At 36.0% G+C, this 21,511-nt stretch overlaps 1 protein-coding gene across 1 annotated transcript in view; it reads left to right on the forward strand.

Moving 5' to 3' along the window:
• The first annotated feature begins 215 nt into the window (after positions 1-215).
• Positions 216-21,511, forward strand: part of LOC136280917 (fibrillin-1-like) — a 196,227-nt gene continuing 174,931 nt past the window's right edge. Inside the window, exons 1-9 of the mRNA XM_066166748.1 lie at positions 216-345; positions 3,708-3,780; positions 6,417-6,513; positions 11,660-11,816; positions 12,783-13,048; positions 13,187-13,304; positions 13,731-13,850; positions 14,169-14,288; positions 14,593-14,727. Of these exons, the coding sequence (XP_066022845.1) occupies positions 11,747-11,816; positions 12,783-13,048; positions 13,187-13,304; positions 13,731-13,850; positions 14,169-14,288; positions 14,593-14,727 (829 nt within the window). The 5' untranslated portion in view covers positions 216-345; positions 3,708-3,780; positions 6,417-6,513; positions 11,660-11,746. The remainder of the gene's footprint in view (positions 346-3,707; positions 3,781-6,416; positions 6,514-11,659; positions 11,817-12,782; positions 13,049-13,186; positions 13,305-13,730; positions 13,851-14,168; positions 14,289-14,592; positions 14,728-21,511) is intronic.

Here is a 21,511-nt window from a genome sequence, read left to right on the forward strand (position 1 = left end):
CAACAAGCAAGACACGACACGCAATTGGTTGCTTCTTGACAATAGTTCATTCACAATTTGTAAACATCCGTTCGCGTTCCACGCCGCAAAGAAAAAATTCAGCTGAGGCGATCTGCCGATCAACAATTTCTTGTGGCTAGTTATGTTGCAAAATCAGGGTGTTGAGTTTGACAATGGATGAATCTTCTGATGGAGAAATTAACTGACCAAAAAGTTTCAAGCCGATCTTGAAAGGTGGCAGTAAATACTTCGTGATCGACGAATCATTTCTGCTCGCACTAGGAGTCAAAGTCCATGTAAAGCAAAGAGGATTCAAAGATCTCGATCACATACTAGAAAGACACGGTAAGTGGAATTTACGAATCTTTTCACGAATTCAATATAGTTTATCAGCTATCGTCTAAACAATCGAGGTAATGGGCAATTGGGTACTATTTGTCCGTCAAGCATTCTGATAACCTACGATTACGCGAATAGAAACTTATTTCCCCTGGATTGAACAATCAATCGAACACTCTTTAATCCTAAAAACACATTAAGGCTAAAAATACACCGTGAATAGAAACTAAATCCATTCAAATGATTGCAGTTTATCGATCTCGAGTTCATTCATCTCAAGACAATGTAAACAAAAGGATACAAGATCACAAGTCTGTTCGCGCAAGGTAGCTCAATTACACTATTGTCCAAGTCTTTTGAAGTACCTTCCGCAGTTCCTTTGGTCTTCTTCCAAAATATCTCACCTTTTTCGAAACGAATAAAACCGAAATCATTCCACACGTTTTCGGCAGCCACCGAAAGCAATGCCCAAAGGAATAAACCGAGCCTTCGAGGTAAAAAATCAAGCGGTGTCACCCATTTTAGTGAGTCACAAATAATCCGGGCTGGAGTCGTAATGGGTAACACGAAAACAAAGCCTAAAATCTTGAAATTTGCTAGAACCGAACATGGTACTAAGAATACATTTTGATTATTTGAAATCGACAGCCAAATTAAAACGGCACTAATATTTGCCACAGCAAAAACAACTTATGCTAAAATTTTGCGTGAAGGAAGAGAACAGCTATGAATGGAGTATTTTGACGAAGTGAAAAATAACCCAACATATTCTATTATCATTGCCAAACATGCTCATGGCAAAGTTTGAAATTGTTTTTTATTTATATTTTTTACAGTTCTCAAGAGTGAAATTCATCATTATTTGGTCAATTCTTTAAAATTTCCGGTTGGTTAATCGAGGAAATTTTGATCGGCCTCCTGCCTTACTTTTTCGATAGTTTTTTTGATAGTTTAGGTAATTAAAATGCATTTTTGTAGAATAAATGATAGAGGAATAAAGTTCTTAACTCTCGATCGAAAAAACTTTCTTTGTTGAGTGGTCGAGACTGCAGGAGTTGCAAATTATCTCAGAGACGCAGAGAGATCCATTTTCTATCGCACTAAACAACCCCAGGGTGTATGTCTCAGTGAAAACTCATGTTTAACTAAAAGACATCACGCAATATTGTTTGATAGCACCTGTTTGATTAGACTTTAGACGCTGCATGAACGAAAACGACGTTACCGGTATGTCTAGGGAATGGGTAGTCGTTCCAGTCTTTCCACTTGTATTATTGTATAAAATGATGGTAGAAAATAAGATGAAAACTCATACAAGGAAAACAAGCATGTTTTAGAAAATTATGGATGACAGAAAAAAAAATTTCTGTCTTTCCAGTCCATTAACATAATTTAACTATAGATATATATACTGTAATCGATTAAGTAATAATGTTCTGAATGCATGAATAACGTACGTTTGACTTTCATTCCATGATAAGATTTGGAATCCACCCTTAACTCCTCTATTTCTGTGTAGTTGAAAGACAAAAAAAAGAAAACGAAAAAATATATATTACTGGGGTTCCAAATATGAGTTAAGAAAACATCAGACGAGAAAACAGCTTCAGCTCCTAGAAATAAACAACTTCATTATCCTTAGTTACTAGCTTCCTATAAAGGGTTTACTTCTGAAACCTTTCCTCAGTGATATTTCTCTAAGTTTATAATTATACCCCTTGAAGAAATTGTATTTCCATCATTACCGTAAAAAGAGGAAAAGGCCAAATTATGAAAAAGTCGGTGTTGTCGATTCCAAGCTCGTCATAATTGTGAAACTGCAAACGAAATGATAATTTAACGCCGACCTGTCTGGTCCTTCACACTGCTTACCATTAACAGTAGTATTTCGTGAGCGGGACTCTCACTACATAAGATCTATTTTAATTTCCATATTTAGTGTGAATTGCTTTTCGTCAATTATTGACGCTTCGATCAACCTTGTAAGAGCTTTCCCCCTGAAAATAGAAAAAACAAGAAAAGGAAAAAAAAGAGAAACGCTAAATCTATGGATCGACGGGTAGTCGATTCTATCAAAAACATTTTGATGTTGTTTAGCAGACGGGACTTCGATAATTTGCATGGAAGAAAAATTGGTAGTTCTTGGCCAACTTAAGCGAAGTAATTTTTACAAGGCTGGCATTTGGAATAGGCCACGTTCTCTTGTTTCAAAAATTTGTTTATGAATATGGGGTTGCTTGTCTCGTAAGCTATTGACCATTTTGTGAAATTGAAAAAACCTTTTAAGTATTACTTTTTGAAGTGGAGGCTTTAAAACTTGCCAAACAACAAAAAGCTTGATTGAGATTATCCTTGACAAAAACATTGCGCAGAAGCTTCGTGCAATTTTCAAATTTTTGGTTCTTCCAAAATTAATCTCACAGCAAGGATCCCTGAACTTAAGTCTGTTTAAGTATATATTATTTAGTGTTTTTAAAACGCTGTTCCTGTGATCAATAGTTTTCAACAACAGAAAAATTATTCAGGTAGAATTTTTTTCGAAATGAGAAAAAAGAATATTAAGGATCAAAACAGAACAGATAAATGAGTTGTTTTAAGAAAACAAACGACGGAAATAAATAGTTAATTATATTCACCATAGTTAAGCAATTCTAACAACCTACGTTGGCTACCAAAAGTAAAAAATTAAATAAGTCATCCTAGATTTGTACGTTTAGAAAACTATCGAAAACTGATCTAAATCTGCTCTTTGACGCGATACAAGAACGTTTTTTTTTCGGCTTTAATTCACATGAATTTCCTCTGTTTACGATAACCGTTGAAGAAAAACGCCACAGGGAACCTCTTCAGTTATACATTCCTTTAATAAACACTCAATAGTCAAGCACATGTGTATTGAAACTGGTGCTTGACTTTATCATATATGTGTAACTCCGTGCATTCGATTATTCAGGTGCTTAATATCTCAAAAACTTTGACCAGGGATGATCTTCTTTGAAGGATACCCTAGTATCTCGCCCTCCTTTTCCTTAGAAACTTGGTCCGTACTGGAGACCTAATTACCTTCTTTGACTGAAATCGCTAATATAATGCAGAGGGAGCACAATAGGATTTTACGGGGGTCAGTCATTATATAATTATAACGCCTTTAGCACCTGACCATCAATGAATTAATAATAACAATTTATAGTCCAAGACGCAAGGCTCCAGTCAATCCGTTGTGTTAGGTTAAATTTTTCACCTGGTATTATTTTACCAATTTAGCTTTTGGTGCACAGAGCCCAAACAGGAAGAGGGAAGTTCATTTCTTATATTAATGATCATCTTGACTTGAAACCAACAGTTTCTATCGTAACCATTGCTTCCAGAAAGGAATAAATGAAAACACGTTTGGCTCAATAACAGTAAAGTTGGGCACCAAAGAATGTTGGATCTTTGAAGGTAAGAAATTATCATATTTAATGCATGGATAACTTGAGTTTGACTTTCATTCCATGATATAAATGGGATATCTACCCTTCACTCCTCTATTTCTGTGTTGCTGAAATAAAACGAAAATGAAATTTACCGAGCTTCCAAATGTGGGTATAACAAACTTTTGGCGAAAAAACAGCTTCAGCTATTTGAAATAAACAAGATCATTATCCTTAATTATTAGTTTTCTACAACGTGTTTACTTCTTGAACCTTTTCTCAGCGATATTTGTTTTATGTTTATAATGACACTACTTCTCGAAATTGTAGTTCCATCGTTAACATAAATAGAGAAAAGTGCCAAATTATAAAAAGTCAGTGCTGGCGGTTCCAAGCCCGTCACAAATTGTGAAACTCGAAACGACGGGAAATTTCATAAAGCGATGACAGAGGATTTAAAACAGTGACAAAGCCCGCTGTTTGGGTTCAATTTGCGGTAAAGGAAAATAGAGTTGATGGCAAAAATCTACTTCATTTCAAACATACAACTTCCCAAAAATTATGGGTTTTTTTTTTCTGTACTTATAAAGATTTCCTTTCACAAATTGTTTTGTCCTGTGCCCAACTTAAACTGATATGCAGCTCGTTTGAATCCCGTTCATATTATCACTGAAGTGATGATTTGAAATAGACGAACCTTGAAAAATATGGAAGTTAATTTGCAAGGCTCCCAATAGGAGAATGAGTCGGGAACTAAATGTTGACTTGCAGGTCTCATTTACCTTAAGTCTGCAGAAATTTTATCTAATGAAGGAAACCTGACAATTTTTTTATAATTTATAAGATATTCCAATGAACGCCTCAGAAGCCAAATACTATAATGCATGGTTCGGCTGAACCCAATTTTAAATTACGGAACACCCTTTCTAAATATCAATTTCAAATCATCCTTAAGAGCAAGGTTGCGATTAACAACATTAAGAATTTCGTCTCATTAAGGCCCTGGATTAAGTATAGCAGCTATCTACACTGGATCATGCTCAATCATTATAAGATATCTGATAGGTTCTGCCTCGACACTTTTTATGCAATCCTAATGTATCGAGACATAGGTCGCCATTATCCGTATGATTGCGTGAGCGGGAATATCGGTACATAAGCCGGATCTATTTTTTTTACCATGTTTTGCGAGTATTGCTTTTTGTCGATTATTCACGCTTCGGTCGATTTTATAAGGTGTTTCCCCTTGATAATGAAACAAAAAATAACACAAAATAAAATAAATTTTAAAAAAACGCTGAATCTATGGATCGATCTTGTAAATTGGAAAGTGTAGTTCTCGAGGGAACTTGACTTTTGATTGCATTATCGGAGTATGTTCACCCAATATTCTCAAGAATATGTTTATGATGTTACTGTCTTAAACGCACTCCACTGAATGTATTTATGAAGCAATTGAATGTTATAGCAATTTAGGTGGCAAAACCCCTGAGTATAATCAGTAGGTTAACACCAAAAGAATCGTAGTTCGCCAAATCCAAAGTCTTCCCATAAAGCAAAACAGAAAACATCACAAATGCGTTTATAAGCATAAATTAAAACGCGTGCCCACGTATTTTATTTGCTTCAATCATTTCAATGGCACTGAACCGACTGTTATTTACTTTGTTAATATCCCATTTTCAAGGCAAAAAGGTCGGCTCCTATCACTTAATCCATTATTGAATGCGGGTGGTGTTATTTCTGTTTAAAACTAATTTATTTCAGCCCGTGTTATTTCCCATCACTCTTTATTTTTATTTTGCTGATTCACAACAGTTGATGCACTAAGCTTATAACGGGTCGTTATGACAAAACTTAAATCCTGAACTCATTAAACATGATTTTTAAAGGAAGGAACCGTAGTTTTGTCAACTTGGTTTGCAGACATTAATGGTATTTAGCAAGGTTGTGCTATTATGTTAGTTGATTATATTCACCATATCTAAGCGATTCTAACAACCTACGTTGACTAGCAAAATTAAAAATTTAAAAATGTCATTCTAGATTTGTACGTTTAGAAAGCTTTCGAAAACTGGTATAAATCTGCTCATTGACGCAAGACAAGGATGTTTTTTTTTCGGCTTCAATTCACATGAATTTCCTCTTTTTACGATAACCGTTCGAAAAAAAAGGCTATAGGGAACTTCTTCAGCTTTATATTCTTTTAATAAACACTTAATAGTCAAGCACATGTTTATTGAAACTGGAGCTTGACTTTGTCATATATATATGTCATTTCGTGCATTTAATCATTCAGGTGGTTAATATCTAAAATCTCGCCCTCATTTTCCTTAGAAACTTGGACCGTACTGGAGACCTTATAACCTTCTTGGACTGAAATCCGGCGCTAATTTAATGCAGAGGGAGCACAATAAGATTTTACGGGGGTCAGTAATTATAGAATCATAACACCTTTGGCACCTGACCACAAGGGACACTTTCAAGGAATTAATAATAACAATTCATAGTCCAAGAAGCATTACTCCAAGTCAATCCGTTGCATTAGGTTAAATTTTTCACCTGGTAATATTTAACCAATTTAGCTTTTTGTGCAAAGAGCTTAAACAGGAAGAGGGAAGTTCATTTCTAATATAAATGATCCTCTTGGCTTGAAACCAACAGTTTCTATCGTAACCATAGCTACAGACAGCGATAAAAGAATACGCATTTGGCTCAATAGCACTAAAGTTGGGCACCAAAGACCGTTGGATCTTTGAAGGTAAGAAATGATCATACTTAATGCATGGATAACTTGAGTTTGGCTTTCATTCCATGATATAAATTTAATATCCACTCTTGACTCCTCTATTTCTGTGTACTTGAAATCAAGCGAAAATGAAATTTATCGAGCTTCCAAATGTGGGTATAAAAAACATTTGGCGAGAAAACATCTTCAGCTATTTGAAATAAACAGGATCATTATCCTTAATTTTTAGTTTCCTACAACGGGATTCCTTTTTGAACCTTTTCTCAGTGATATTTCTTTAAGTTTATAATCACACCCCTTTTCGAAATTGTAGTTCCATCGTTACCGTAAATATAGAAAAGTGCTAAATTATAAAAGGTCAGTGCTGGCGGTCCCGGTCCCACAAATTGTGAAACTGGAAACGACAGGAAATTCCAAAGAGCGATGAGAGAGGATTTAATGCTGTGACGAAGCCCGCTGTTTGGGTTCAAATTACAGTAAAATATAGAGTTGATGACAAAAATCTTCTTCATTTGAAATATCCAACTTGTCAAAAACTATGGATGTTTTTTCTCTCTTCTCTCATGAAGATTTCCTTTCAAAAATGGTTTTGTCTTATCCCCAAAAATTGATGAATTTGAAATAGAAGAAACTTGAAAAATATGGAAGTTGGTTTTCATGTCTTCTAATCAGAAAAATGAGTCGGGAACTAATTGTTGGCTCACAGGTCCCGTTAAGTCTGCAGCAGTTTTATCTAACGAAGGAAAACCTGAAAATGTTTTATAATTTAGAAGGTGTTCAATGAAGGCCTTGGAGGCCAGATCCGATACCGAATAGTTTGGCTGAATCAAATCATAAATTACGGCACACCTTTTCCAAATATCAATTTGCTATTATCCTTGAGATGGAGGAGACGCTTAAAACGACATTCAGAGCATCGTCTCATCAAAGCTCTGGATTAAGTATAGCAGCTGTCTACACTGGATTATGCTCAATCATTATGAGATATCTGAGGGGTTCTGCCTTGGCACTCTTTATGCAATCTTGATTTATCGAGACATTGGTTGTAAGTTGCACGGTAAATTTATGGAATCTCAGTAGTTTTAGGGGAGATTTTCTGTTTCTTCAAGCTACAATACAATACAATTCAATACAATTTATTTTATGTCGGTAACGTAGGGGGTGGTTACCCAATCCCCCGAGCCTAATGGTTCATGTTGTTAAGGAGCTTATTAGAACTCAACATTGATTAATCTTGACGTTAATGAAAGTGATAGAAGAAAAAATGACTAATTACTGAGGACTTCAAATAGGAAAACCATCTTTAACTTGTTGCGTTCCTGTATTGCTTAGAGTAAGTAGAAGGTTCAAACAAGAAAATGTTTTGCTCGATGTAGTGAAGTGGGTGGTATCGCAATCCATTAAAAAACGTGACTAATTTTATAATTTCTGATCTATTTCAAGATATAGTCAAAATTAAGAAGTAAACTGTGTAAATGCAGGGCTAATGCCTTTTTTTGGTAGATAAGGTTACGCCAACTTGTCTGGTCCTACACACCGATTACCATTATCCGTATGATTTCGTGAGCGGGAATGTCGGTACATAAGATTTTTATATTTTTATTGCCATGTTTTGTGATTATTGCTTTTTGTCAATTTTTGACGCTTCTGTCAGTTTTATGAGGTGTTTTCCCATGATAGTAATAAAAAAAAGAAAAAAGAAAGAAATATGATAAAAAAAAAAAACGCTGAATCCATGGATCGATCTTGTAAATTTGAAGGTGTTGTTTCTCAGAAACTCGAAAGCACTTGACTTCTTATGTGACTGCAGTAACGGAGTATGTTTACCTAATGTTCTCAGGAATATGTTTATAATGTTATTTCCTTAAAAGCACTCTATTGACTTAAGTTATGGAGCAATTGAAGTTAATGTTATGGAAATTTGTGTGGCAAAATCTCTGAGTCTAATCTGAAGGTAAACACCGATAGAATCGTAGCTCGCCAAATCCAAAGTCTTTCCATATATCCCAAACGCGTGCCCACGTATTTTATTTGCTTCTGGACTGACTGCTTTTATCGTTATTAACATCCCATATTCAATAAAAAAGGGTCGCTAGCGATTACTTAACCCATTATTGAATGCAGGTGGTGGTGTTTCTGTTTTTCTGGTGTGTTATTATAATGAGCCATCGACAGTCTTTATGCAATCCTGATGCATCGAGACATAGGTCGTAAGGTTCTCGGCAAATTTATTGAATTTCTGTAGTTTAAGATCAGGCTTTTACGGGAGATTTTCTGTTTGTTCAATCTAAAGAGCTTTTTAGAACTCATCATTTATTAATTTTGACGTTAATGAATGTGAGGATAAAATGACTAATCACTTTGAACTTAAAATTGTTTTAGTTTTTTGCGTTCCTGTATTATTTCGAATAATTAGGAGGGCAAAACGATAATATATTTTGTTCGATGTAGTGAAGTGGGTGGTACAGCTTAACAACTACAAACACGATATTCGAAATTCAAAATGGAGCTCCCTTATTCACTTTGTCGAATTAGAACAAGGGACTCACAATCCATCAAAGAACGCGCTCTTTATTATTCACTCTTTAATTTTATTTTGGTGATTCACAACAGTTGATGCTCTGAGCTTATAACTAGTCACTTTGACAAAACTAAAATCCTGAACTCAACAAACATAATTTTTAAGGGAAGGAACCTTAGTCTTGTAAACTTGTTTTGTAGACATTAATGGTATTTAGCAAGCGTGTGTTATTATAATGAGCCATATCGGAAATTTGCGGAATTATGTTGTTACAAAATAAACTAAGAACTGCTTTGGTGAAGACTTGCTTCATTCCAAACCACTTCAATCCTAACGCTCAGCTCATACTTTCATGGACGGGTAATCAATTCTATCAAATATATTTCGTTGTTGTTTCGCAGACGGGAATTCGATAATTTGCAAAGAGGAAAAATTGGCCGCTCTAAGCCAACTAAAGCGAAGTCATTTTTATAGACGAGCAAAGCAAGCATTTGGAACAAACTACTCTTTCTGGTTTTAAGATAGTGTTTACAAAAATAGGGTAGCCGGTCTCATAAACTTTTAGCCATTTTGTGGAATTGAAAAAAATAGCCCAAGAATTAAATTTTGAAGTGTAGGTTTTTAAACCTGCCAAATAACAAATAGCTTGATTGAGATGATCCTTAAAAAAACTTTTGCACAAAAGCTTCGTGCAATTTTCAAATTTTTTGTTTTTCCAAAATTAATCTCACTGCAAGTTCCATCGTTACCGTAAATATAGAAAAGTGCTAAATTGTAAAAAGTCAGTGCCGGCGGTTCCAAGTTCGTCAGAAATTGTGAAACTGCAAGCGATAGGAAATTCCATAAAGCAATGAGAGAGGATTTAATGCGGTGACGAAGCCCCTTGTTTGGGTTCAGTTTACAGTAAAAAGAAATTGATGACAAAATTGTTCTTCATTTGAAATATCCAACTTGTCAAAAACTATGGCGGTTTTTTCTGTACTTATAAAGATTTTCTCTCCCCAACTTAGACTGATATGCAGCTCGTTTGAATTCCGTTCATATTATGGCAGAAGTGATGATTTTGAATTAGACGAACCTTGAAAAATATGGCAGTTGATTTACATGGCTCTCAATCAGGAAAATGAGTCGGGAACTAAGTGTTGGCTCACAGGTCTCATTAGGTTAAGTCTAAAACAATTTTATCTTACCGAAGAAAATCTGAAAATGTTTTATAACTTAAAAAGTTATTCCAATGAAGGCTTTGGAAGTCAGATCCGATATTGGACATTTTTGCTCAATCCAATCTTAAATTACGGCACACCTTTTCCAAATATCAATTTGCTATTATCCTTGAGATGAAGGTGGCGTTTAAGAAAACATTAAGAGCGTCGTCTCACTAAGGCTCTGGATTTAGTACAGCAGCTGTCTACAATGGATCGTGCTTCATTATTGTGAGGTGTCTGAGGGATTCTGCCTCGACACTCTTTATGCAATCCTGGTGTATCGAGACGTAGGTCGTACGTTGTTTGGAAAATCTATGGAATTTCAGTGGTCTAAGATCTCCCATTTACGGGACATTTTCTGTTTGTTCAAACTAAAGAGTTTACTAGAACTCATCATTAATTGATTTTGACGTTAAAAAATGCGAGGGAAGATAAAATGACTAATTACCTAAGACTTCAAATAGGAAAATCATGGTTAAATGATTGCGTTCCTACATTATTTTGAGTCAGTAGGAGGGCCGGACGAAAAAATATTTTGCTCGATGTAGTGCTATAGGTTGTGCAGCTTAACAACTACAAACACAATATTCGAAACTCAAGAAGAGTTTGTCACATTCATTTCGTCCAATTAAAACAAGAGACTCGCAATCCATCAAAGAACGTGGCTTACTTTATTATTTCTGACTTATTTCAAGATATAGTTCAAATTAAGAATTCATGTTTTTGGAAAATGATAGCGAACTGTGCGAGTGTAGGGCTAACGTCTTTCTCGTCGGATAAGTTTACGCCAATATGTCTGGTCTTACACACCGATTACCCCCCAAGGTATCGTGAGCGGGACTGTCAGTACATAAGATCTATTTTTTGATCATCATATTTTTGTGAGAATTTTCTTTCCGTCAGTCATCGACGCTTCAATCAATCTTGTAAGGATTATTCCCTGAAAATGAAAAAAAAAAAAAAAAAAAAAAAAGAAAAAGGAATTTATGAATCGATCTTAAAAAATTTAAGGTGTTGCTTCGCAGAAACTCGAGGAAACTTGGCTTTTTATGTGATTACATTATAGGGGTATTTTCACCTAATGTTCCCAAGAATATGTTTGTAATGTTATTGTCTGAACCACACTCCACTGACCCTAGTTATAAAGCAATTAAAGTTAATGTTATGGAAAGCTGTGTTTCAAAATCCCTGAGTCTAATCTGTTTATGAACACCGATAGAACTGAAGCTCCTCAAAAACCAAAGTGTTTCTATCTAGCATAAAGGAAGACACTGAAAATGTGTTCATTCGCAGACTTTAAAACGCGTGCCCACGTATGTTATTTGCATCAATGACTTTGCAGAGTCAGGACTGACAGTTATTCACTTTGTTAACCTCCCAGTTTTTAAAACAAATGGGCGGTTTCTATTAGTTAATCCACTATTGAATGCAGGTGGTCGACTCGAAGTTTGTGGCATACTGAAAGCATCAATATTGAGCTCCGTTGTCTTGAAAGACAAGTTTGGAAGTTTGGACAAGCATGGAAGTTTCAGCGTTTCTAACATTCGCAGTCTGGACTTCATCAATGACTTACTTGGCGTTTGGTAAAGGTGAGTTGCAAAATGCGAATCATTTTCTATCCCTATATTCATACTTCAGCCCTTGTTATCGTATCGTCCATCACTCTTTTTTCTATTTCGCTGATTCACAACAGTTGATGCACTGAGCTTGCAACGTTTCGTTATGACAAAACTAAAAACCTGAACTCAACACTGAAACATGATTTTTAAAGGAAAGAACTCAGTCTTGAAAACTTCTTTTATGGATATTAATAGTATTTAACAAAGGCGTGTTATTATGATGGACCATATCGGAAATTTGCAGTTGTTGCAAAAAAATTAAGAACTGCTACGATGACGAATTGCTTCATTCAAAACCACTTCAGTCCTAACGCTCTGCTCATATTTACATGGACGGGTAATCGATTCTATCAAAAACATTTCGTTGTTGTTGAGCAGACGCGAATTCGATAATTTGCATGGAAGAAAAATTGGTCACTCTTAGCCGACTTAAGAGAAGTTATTTTTATAGAAGAACAATGCTGGCATTTGGAATAGACCACGTTTTCTAGTTTTTAAATTTTGTTTATAAACATGGGGTAGCCCATTCATTAGTTTTTAACCATTTTGTAATTTGCATAAATTTCCTCTTATCACGATAACTAATCGAAGGAGAGAGCCACAGGGACCTCTTCAGTTAAAAATTCCTTTAAAAAGCACTCAATAGTCAGGCGCCTGTTTATATTAAAAAAAAAAATTAAAAAAAAAAAAATGTCCGTGAAGACAACTCCTGGTCAAAGTTTTTAAGAAGCAATTTACAAAGGTTTAAGACACGGTCATCGATCTTCTCATCAAATGCTTTGTTTGGTTTACGTTCTCGACGTATTTGCCACTATAGTTTGCTGAGATCCGAGAATCTTTGCTTAGAGATTTGTTCTTAGAACTTTCTGCGCGAAATTTTATTTTTTTGCGACGGAAAGCATGCCTTCTGATAATATTTCAATTGGTTTATTTTAGAGCGAGAGCGCGTAATGGTGTTTCCGGACTACTACTTCTTTGCTGAAAGACGTTTGGTAAACCATAACGTTGAAGAGAAACGCGTCAAGAACTTGGATAACTGCGAGCTTTTGTGCTACCTAAACGACGCCTGTGTTAGTCTTAACTACAAAAAAGATCCAGAAAGCGATAAAAGAGGTCACATCTGTGAACTTAATAACGTCACTCATCTAAAATATGACAGAGAGTTGACAACTGATGCCAATTTTTACTATCGTGGCTCGAAGGTAAGCCTACATTTGGGATTTGTCTTCTTGGAATGGTATATAAGCAATAATTTAAAAAGTGTACAAATTTTCGAGCACTATTTAATGTTCCACTCATTTAATCCGTCGATCTTTTTTTCTGTATTAAAATTTCCACAGAGCGCTTGTGATAAGAATTCACCGTGCCAAAATAACGCAACTTGCCAGTCTGGATTTACGCTTAAGGGATATCGATGTTTGTGTGCTCCAGGATTCAATGGAGAACGTTGTGAAAATGGTATGTTTAAGTTAATGTTTGAATTGATTTATGAAATTTCCTCTGATTCTCAATGCGCGTATGACCACTCTCGTTTAGTTGGTTAAAGTGGTGTGATGTGAAAATGGCGTTGTCTTATTTTAAATTGTGCTTTATTTTACGTTGTTGACCATGTGTTTTAGTTCGTTCGGGTGCTTGTTATTTTCCTTTTCAAAAATACATGCCGCTTAATATAGTAACAATATCCTGGTATAATAATTTCAAAGTAAGTTCAGAAATAATAGCTAACTGAAGAAAATCACATAGCGCCAAGAAGCTACGAATAAATTGAGGTGTTTTTGCAAATTTCAAAGCTCATACTGTGCTTTGATGGAGGCCAAAATGCTTATGTGTTTAGCTGATATATTTTTAACCTTTTCCCTCTTTTCCTTTCTAATTGTATGACAGATACTGATGAATGCAAAACAACTCACAAATGTCACATAAACGCTGCGTGTAATAACACATACGGATCATACGTCTGTACATGCAAACCTGGATATATCGGAGATGGACATAATTGTACAGGTACAGTCGACAGATTTTTGTTGACTAGTATCGTGACTGTGTTTCATTGTTTGTTTGTTGTTGCTGTTGGTGGTTTTTTTTTGATGACTTGGTAAGCCATGTATTTTTTTTCGAAATAGGCGAGGCAGTTACCCGACACAAAATAAATAGGTGATAACTTTTCACATGAAGTAGATAACTTGCTTCTTTTTATGCGACGATCCCGCGTTATCGCAATTCAGCAAAGGAATCTCAACAGTCGTCTTCAAAACTGTAATGGCACAGGCACGGTGAATTTTGCATAATCGTGATACTATTTTTTTTCCTGTAATTCCTTAGATATTGACGAATGCAATGGAAACCACTCTTGTCACGAAAGTGCAAACTGTACAAACACCATTGGATCACATGAGTGCCAATGTCACTCTGGATATACTGGAAATGGACATAATTGCACAGGTAAATTTGATATGTTTCTTCAAGCATTGGAAGGGTTCTACCCACACCGCCTAGAAAAGGTCTAACTTCAACAGAACAGCAATATAGGCATTGCGAGAAATTAAGATCCTTCATAATTCGCTTTATATGGCCGACCATTGATTTCTTCACGCCGAATGTATTTATGAATTCTTTTAAAGGATGGTTGATAGTATTTTCATTATTTATATTGCTGTCAAAAGACTCTGTAACATTTACTTTTCTGTATCCTGTGTTGATATTCTTTTTGTTTTGATCTTGACGCAAATCGCATGTTCTCTTTCAGACATTGACGAATGTAGTGAGGCTCACACAATTAAAATGAACGAATGCCATCGGAAAGCGTCTTGCATTAATACTCAGGGCTCATATAACTGTTCCTGTTATCCTGAGTACACTGGGAATGGCTTTAACTGTAAAGGTGCGGTTGGTTTCTGCTATCAATTTTAAATTTTTAAGGCACTTGCTGGAAAGACTTAATTAAATTGCTGCTGCTAAGTGGCCATTGTCGGCCATATCGTTGATTTGTCATACGTTAATTATGCGAGCTATATCCCTATGAATAAAGGGAGTAAGTTTTTAAAGAAACTGTGGTGAAACGGTGGGAGCAAAAAAAAAGGATAATTTAGTATTATCATTTGAGCTGATAGTTTTAATTGGTCACCGTAAAGAGTTTAAAGCTGAAATTTGTCAATCGCTCGGACGAAGGGCTAACGCTCGAAACGTCAGTTATGAAACTCTTTACGGTGGCCAATTTTCACTACCAACCTAGTTGATAAGACTAAATTTCCAAGCCATACCCATAATTTGCCAAGAGCTATCTTTTGATAAGACGTGCTGTTTGAGAAAGAGGAGACTCCGATTCAGATTCCGTAGTTCACAAAACGGAAAACTTATCCTCTTGCCTAGTGCTTAATTATCAGTTGGTAAACAGCTATAATTATAAGGTATTAAGGAAACTTTGACCAAACATCTTTCAACTTCGCAGCTGACGCATGTTACAAATATAACAATCTGAGTGATGCCGATAGAAAAAGCAGCCTTACAACACCCCCCGGTCAAGAGGGTTGTGATGACCAACTCCGTGAAGGGTGGTATCGTTTTGTAAAACCTGCAGGAACTAAAATGCCCACAAGCCGTGTTCCAGCTTTCAGATGTGGTACAGACAAGTCAGTCTGGTTGGATGGTACTCATCCTACAGTGGAAGAGGATGAAGTTTCCAAGACGGTCTGCTTTAGCAATAAAGTCGGCGGTTGTAAAAAAAGGAACACAATTTCTGTAATAAACTGCGGATCCTACTTTATCTACAAATTTTTTCCGTTACTTAATTGTTATTCACGGTACTGTACTACAGACTGAACGCGAAGAAAAAAACTTAACGAAATAGGAACATTTATACATCAATCCTCAGGTACATGTACTTCTAGGATTTTACACTTTCCATTTTTAACATAATCAGCAATTACTTAAATAGATTTTTTAAGCTGGTGACATCATATTAAATTGTGCAATCATAAGTGCTGTGAATTTAACATGAAAAAATCTCTTTCACAATAATCACAACTTGGTTGCTAACAGAATTAAGGACGAAAACAAAAAGAAGAAAAATTCATTTGACATAAAAAGGGCAGGAGGGAGAATCTGAATCGGTGTACTCCTTCACAGAAACGAACATCATTTCAAATGATGACTGGCAAGAAATGAAGAAAAGTTACTTTAAAATATTCAGAAAGCAACAGTGCAGGATGCAACTTATTTACCTTGTATTTCCTACTGTACCTCAATGATTATTGACCATGATTAGTTGTGGTCTTTATTTAGCGACGACCAAAAAGTATGATAAGGGTAATACGTTGGAAAAGATTGAAAATAACTGAAGTTGACTAAAGTTAATTGACTATTAGCTGGAAGAAAGTTGAAGACAGATCCAGCTACTGAGACAAAACATCGGCTAGTTTCTGTACAAACTTAAAAAATGTATCAGAATATGGTTAAACCATAGATGGGCTAATCAAAGGAAACTGATAGAGGTTGAGTAATTCTGATGATCAACTTTATAGATTTCGTGAAGGTGCCTGGTGAATTTAGACTAACTATTTGACGAGAATTAAAATTTACTGCTCCTAACTAATACTATACATATACTTTATATAAACCATGATGTGATTGAACACCAAAGCAAATGTAGCAGCTCTTCAACAAAACATAAAATCTGAGAGTGAAAAATACCAGTAACAGCAATAGGGTAAAGTCCAGGTAGATGCGTGGCACCACAGCCATGTGCAAGGAAACCAGGTCGATCATGACTGGTTTTAACTTTACGTATCAATTGCTCAGTAATAAATCGCGAAAATTTTCTAATAATAAAGTAAAGTAAAGAAGAAAACTGATATACAAGTTAATTTAATATCCACCACAAGTTACACAACATTGTTAATCTCTACGGTTTTTTTGCTACAGAATTCTTACAACTAAATATTTAATATAAATGTCATTAATCACCCTCAAAAACAAATAACTAAATTAATAAATAAATAAATAAGAATATCACGCTGTGTATTTTAGTCACTGCCGGCGTGTAATTGTTACAGCTCTGATATACAGTTAATGAAGGGGCGGAAGGGTGGGGAAGTGTGGGGAAGAGGCAATTACATCTCATTGAAATATAAATGAGGAAATTTTACCAATCCGGATGGTACAGCGCAGGTGGCATGGAGAGAGGATTAACGGGCCTAAATACAATGCGATTGAAAAACCAAATTGTTTGGAATTTGAAGTTGCTATTCAAATATCTTAGTACTTGAAGTATGTATATCTAAAATACACTCCATTGATTTTTATGATGAGATAATTAAACCTAAGTTGTTGCACATTGAAATTTAGAGGATAAAATTCCTTCTTATTTGTTTGAGAACAACGAATGAGGACTCCTACATAACAAAACGTAAAACATCCCATGCATTTGAAATCAAAGAAATTTAAACATGCGCAAGTTATTGAATCAACAACGTACCTCATTGAGTCTACACTGAACCCTGCTAAATCACTCTGTTATATAAACAGGTCAGTTTGTATTGATTAATCCATTGTACTAAATATTGGTTGTCGACTCAAAATTTGTGTCGCAGTGAAAACATAAATAATGAAGTGCACTGTTTGACGAATCATGGAATTTTTTGCGTTCTTCGCACTCACCCTCGAAGGAAAACAACAACAAAAAATAATTAACTCGGCGAAATGCGGCGCGCACAGACGTCGGGTTCTGTCCACTTACCAAGGCATGACCTGTAAACTGTCCCTTTCACTGTACTGTTACACTGTCCAATTGCCGAGTTGAAAAACACAAAATATGCAGTTCAGGCTCCTGATCTCAGAAGCACTCAAAATTCGCAAATTCAGTTACTTGCGTGTTATATTTTTAGTAAGAGCAGCGGAAGAAAATAACAAATATTAAAAAAAGCACTCTGCCATACACCAGCCTTTTTATAAAAATTTTAGTTCATTTTGGGGTTAGGCTTTTTTCGCTAAGGGACTCTCGAAAGTTTAAGTTTGCTTTTTGGATACTTTTGCACGATGAAAGAATGTTTAATATTAATAAATAAGTAATATTATCGATCTTACTATTCATTAGCAGGTAATTTAGTGTTAACAACTGGGTTGAAAACGTAAATTAGCCACCGTAAAGGGTAAAAAAGCTGACGTTTCGAGCGTTAGCCCTTCGTCAATCGCTCTGACGAAGGGCTAACGCTCGAAACGTCAGCTTTTTTACCCTTTACGGTGGCTAATTTACGTTTTCAACCCAGTTGTTAACACTAAATTACCTGCTATACTCTCCCACCGACGCAGCACCACAGTTTCTTTAGAAACTTACCCCTTTACTATTCATTAGTTGAAGAAACATGTTAATATCATAATTTTTATTGTCATTGACATTACTATTATGTATTTCTTAGAGCGGGATCGCAAAATGCTGTTTCCAGACTATTACCTCTTTGCTGAAAGACGTTTGGTAAAGTATACCATTGAAGAGAAACGCGTCAAGAACTTGGATGACTGTGAGCTAATGTGCTACCTGAACGACGACTGTGTCAGTCTTAACTTAAAAAAAGATCCAGAGAAAAATTAACCAGTTCACATCTGTGAACTAAATAACGCCATGCATCTGAAATATGACAATGAGTTGACAACTGATGCCGATTTTTACTATCGTGGCTCGAAGGTGAGTTAGAAATCGATTCCACGAGCTTTTTGCCTTGCATAAATGATTGACGTCTGTCAAAAGTTTCGTTCATTCTATCCTTCAGTTTTTAATTTGTTTGTTCAATAAATTCGGCGATCTTTCTGTCGCTATTAAATTTTTTACCTTCTTCAGAACGCTTGTGATAAAAATTCCCACTGCCAAAATAACGCAACTTGTCAGTCTGGATTTTCCATCAAGGGATATCGATGTATGTGTCCTCCTGGATTCAAGGGGGGACTTTGTTTCAATGGTAAGTCTCAGTTAATACTGAAAATGACCTATGCGTATGGTTCTCTTCCATTAAAATGCTGGTATAACAACTTTCGTTAAGTTGTGTGCATGTGCTTCTTTCCTTGTGACAAATATATATATATATATATTTTTAAATGAGAAAAAAAAAGGAAAAAAAAAGTTCTTATTTTTGTTTGTGAAGTACATTATTAGTTTCTTTCTTTTTGTGTTCATCTTGAACGTTTTCATTCAAGCCTTTCTATGGCAGAATAGGAGCAGTTCATAACCATGGGCGTATCTGCCTTTAAGCAAATATATACGGGCTGACAAGTGATTTGGCTGGCACAATATCTATTTTTCAAAAAGTATTTAAACGATTCGCAAAGTTCGGCTGTTCGACTCGAAAGTAATCCAAATGTAGTCTTGGTGAAAGGCGTGTTAACAAGAGCATTATTCGACCAATACTCACTCCTCGATCCAAACCGATCCCCGAGTTGTTTTCAGGTTTTGGTCAGTTTTTGAGAAAGAGGCTGTGTCGGTGACCCAGTCTCTCTCATAAAACTACTTAAAACAGCATGGTGTGTAGGGACAACCGGGTCCGTAGCAATCGGAAAATTCATGATTTTTTTTAGTCTAACAGCCTTTAACAGTCTTTATACACTTTTCGAACAGCTTACCTCGTGGTAGTACAGTCACTAGGGACTCTGTCAGAAGATGAAAATGGGAAGGTAAGGGGGTATTTGTGTTCCATCAAACAATTTGATTTCATCATCGCCCCTTGTGCTAATGAGCATGTACTTTCTAACACAGTCTCCCTATCAAAGATGCTTCAAGGAAAGAATTCAAGGAAAGAATGTAGATCTTACTGAAGAAGAAGAAAAGCAAGTGTGGTGATAAATATCGTGAACGTAGAAGTAAATAATCCATCAGTTTGGAAAGAGCTGTATGTGAGAGGAAAACAGCTACCAGCCGATGTTGACATTGAACCAACGATACCTCGAACAGCAGGACATCAGAAGCATAGAGTGAATATCCCGGGAGGGACGCCAGAGATATTCTGGCAAAGAGGCGTGTATTTTCCTTTCGTTGATCACTTCATACAAGAACTAAATGATAGGCTTTTGTCACAAAACAATATCTTGTTCCAGCAAGGCTGAATGCTTTTAACAGCGGAGTACGAGATAAGCTTTATGAAACCTACAAAACCGATCCTTCAGAGAGAGTGACTTTAACAATTAAATTTGAAGGTGGCAAACAAAGTGGTCTCATTCAACTAATGGAAAACCAGCGAAGCTCACAGAGACACTCCAGCAGGTTAATCCGGACCTTTATCCCAACGTGGTCACAATTATTACCATCTTCCTGACAATGCCAGTGTCAATTGCTACCCACGAACGATCTTTTAGCACGATGAACAGAGTGAAGATGTACTTACGTTTCACGATGAAAACAGAGTGACTTGCAGCACTTGCCCTGATGCGTGCTTACAAAGACATATCCATTGATGCAAAAGCCGTGATTTGCAAATTTTCGCCAAAAAAAACAAACGTCTAGCTTTCGAATTTCTTTGAGTTCCACCAAGATTTCAGATATGTTTGCAACAAATGTGTCGCTAGTCAGGTCGTTACGTTGTTGTTGTTGTTGTTGACCACAATTACAATTGGCTGCATTTTGTTAAATGTTCCACTATTTCTTGTTCAATATGGAATCCTGGCATTTGCTAAGTATTTTGAGCCCCCAGATTGAACCAGATTATACCACAGAGTGACTGCAATTTTTGCATTTTTTTTGCGAGAGGGCATGTCCCCGGATCCCCCCAGCTTATCGCGCCTTGGGCTCTCCTAAAGAGTGCTAAAGCGCCAATATTGTATCTCCCCTCAATATGCTTCACCAAGGCTTATAAACGAAAAAATGCCTAGGATCGCCGCCGATATGCATGTCGTATGTTTGATATAGTAATTGCTAAGAAAGTTTAGTGATAATAGCTTAATTAGAAGAGAGGATTCCAGTAGAGAACTACTTACAACCAGAAAGCTGCAAATAAATTGAGGCTTTTGCAAATTTCGGATCGTATGCGGCTCTTGATAGAAACCGAATTCGAAATGTTTGACATCGGTTGATATTACGTTTTAGTCCTTTTCCTCTGTTCTTTTAATTATTTTTCGACAGATATTAATGAATGCAAAACACCTGGCAAATGCGACGCGCACGCTATGTATAATAACACACACGGATCATAAATGCGCACGTTTAAACCTGGGTCTACTGGAGGTGGAACGAATTGTACGTTGTGCAATTGTGCTAGGGATTATGTACCACACAGGTGAATACTGCTTTTCGCACACACTGATTGCCTTAATTGGAAGTTATAAGCACAGCCGACTGGTATAGAAATGTTCTCGTGTTCTCTCAACATCGCACGTGGTTTATAAAACCGGTGAGCCGATAGGAAGTGTGGTTTATTGCTTTTATGACTTTAATGTAAGTGAAGTTTGTAAGGTAAAATGATAAATTTATTTCTAAGTTCCTGATTCTCATTAAAACCGTCAAAAAGTGCGATAAACCAATCAAATTAAATAAAACTGACGAGAAATAGTGATATGCAAGATGAAGGGACAGACTTAAAAGTACTACTGAAGAAGACTTTAACTTAGACGGCGGAAACGCAAACTTTGTGGAAAAAATTGGTGTAACGATTGTGATCATGCCCATATAAAATCTTCGGAAAGTTTCT

The sequence above is a fragment of the Pocillopora verrucosa genome, chromosome 5, assembly GCF_036669915.1.
Source record: "Pocillopora verrucosa isolate sample1 chromosome 5, ASM3666991v2, whole genome shotgun sequence".
NCBI classification, from domain to species: domain Eukaryota; kingdom Metazoa; phylum Cnidaria; class Anthozoa; order Scleractinia; family Pocilloporidae; genus Pocillopora; species Pocillopora verrucosa.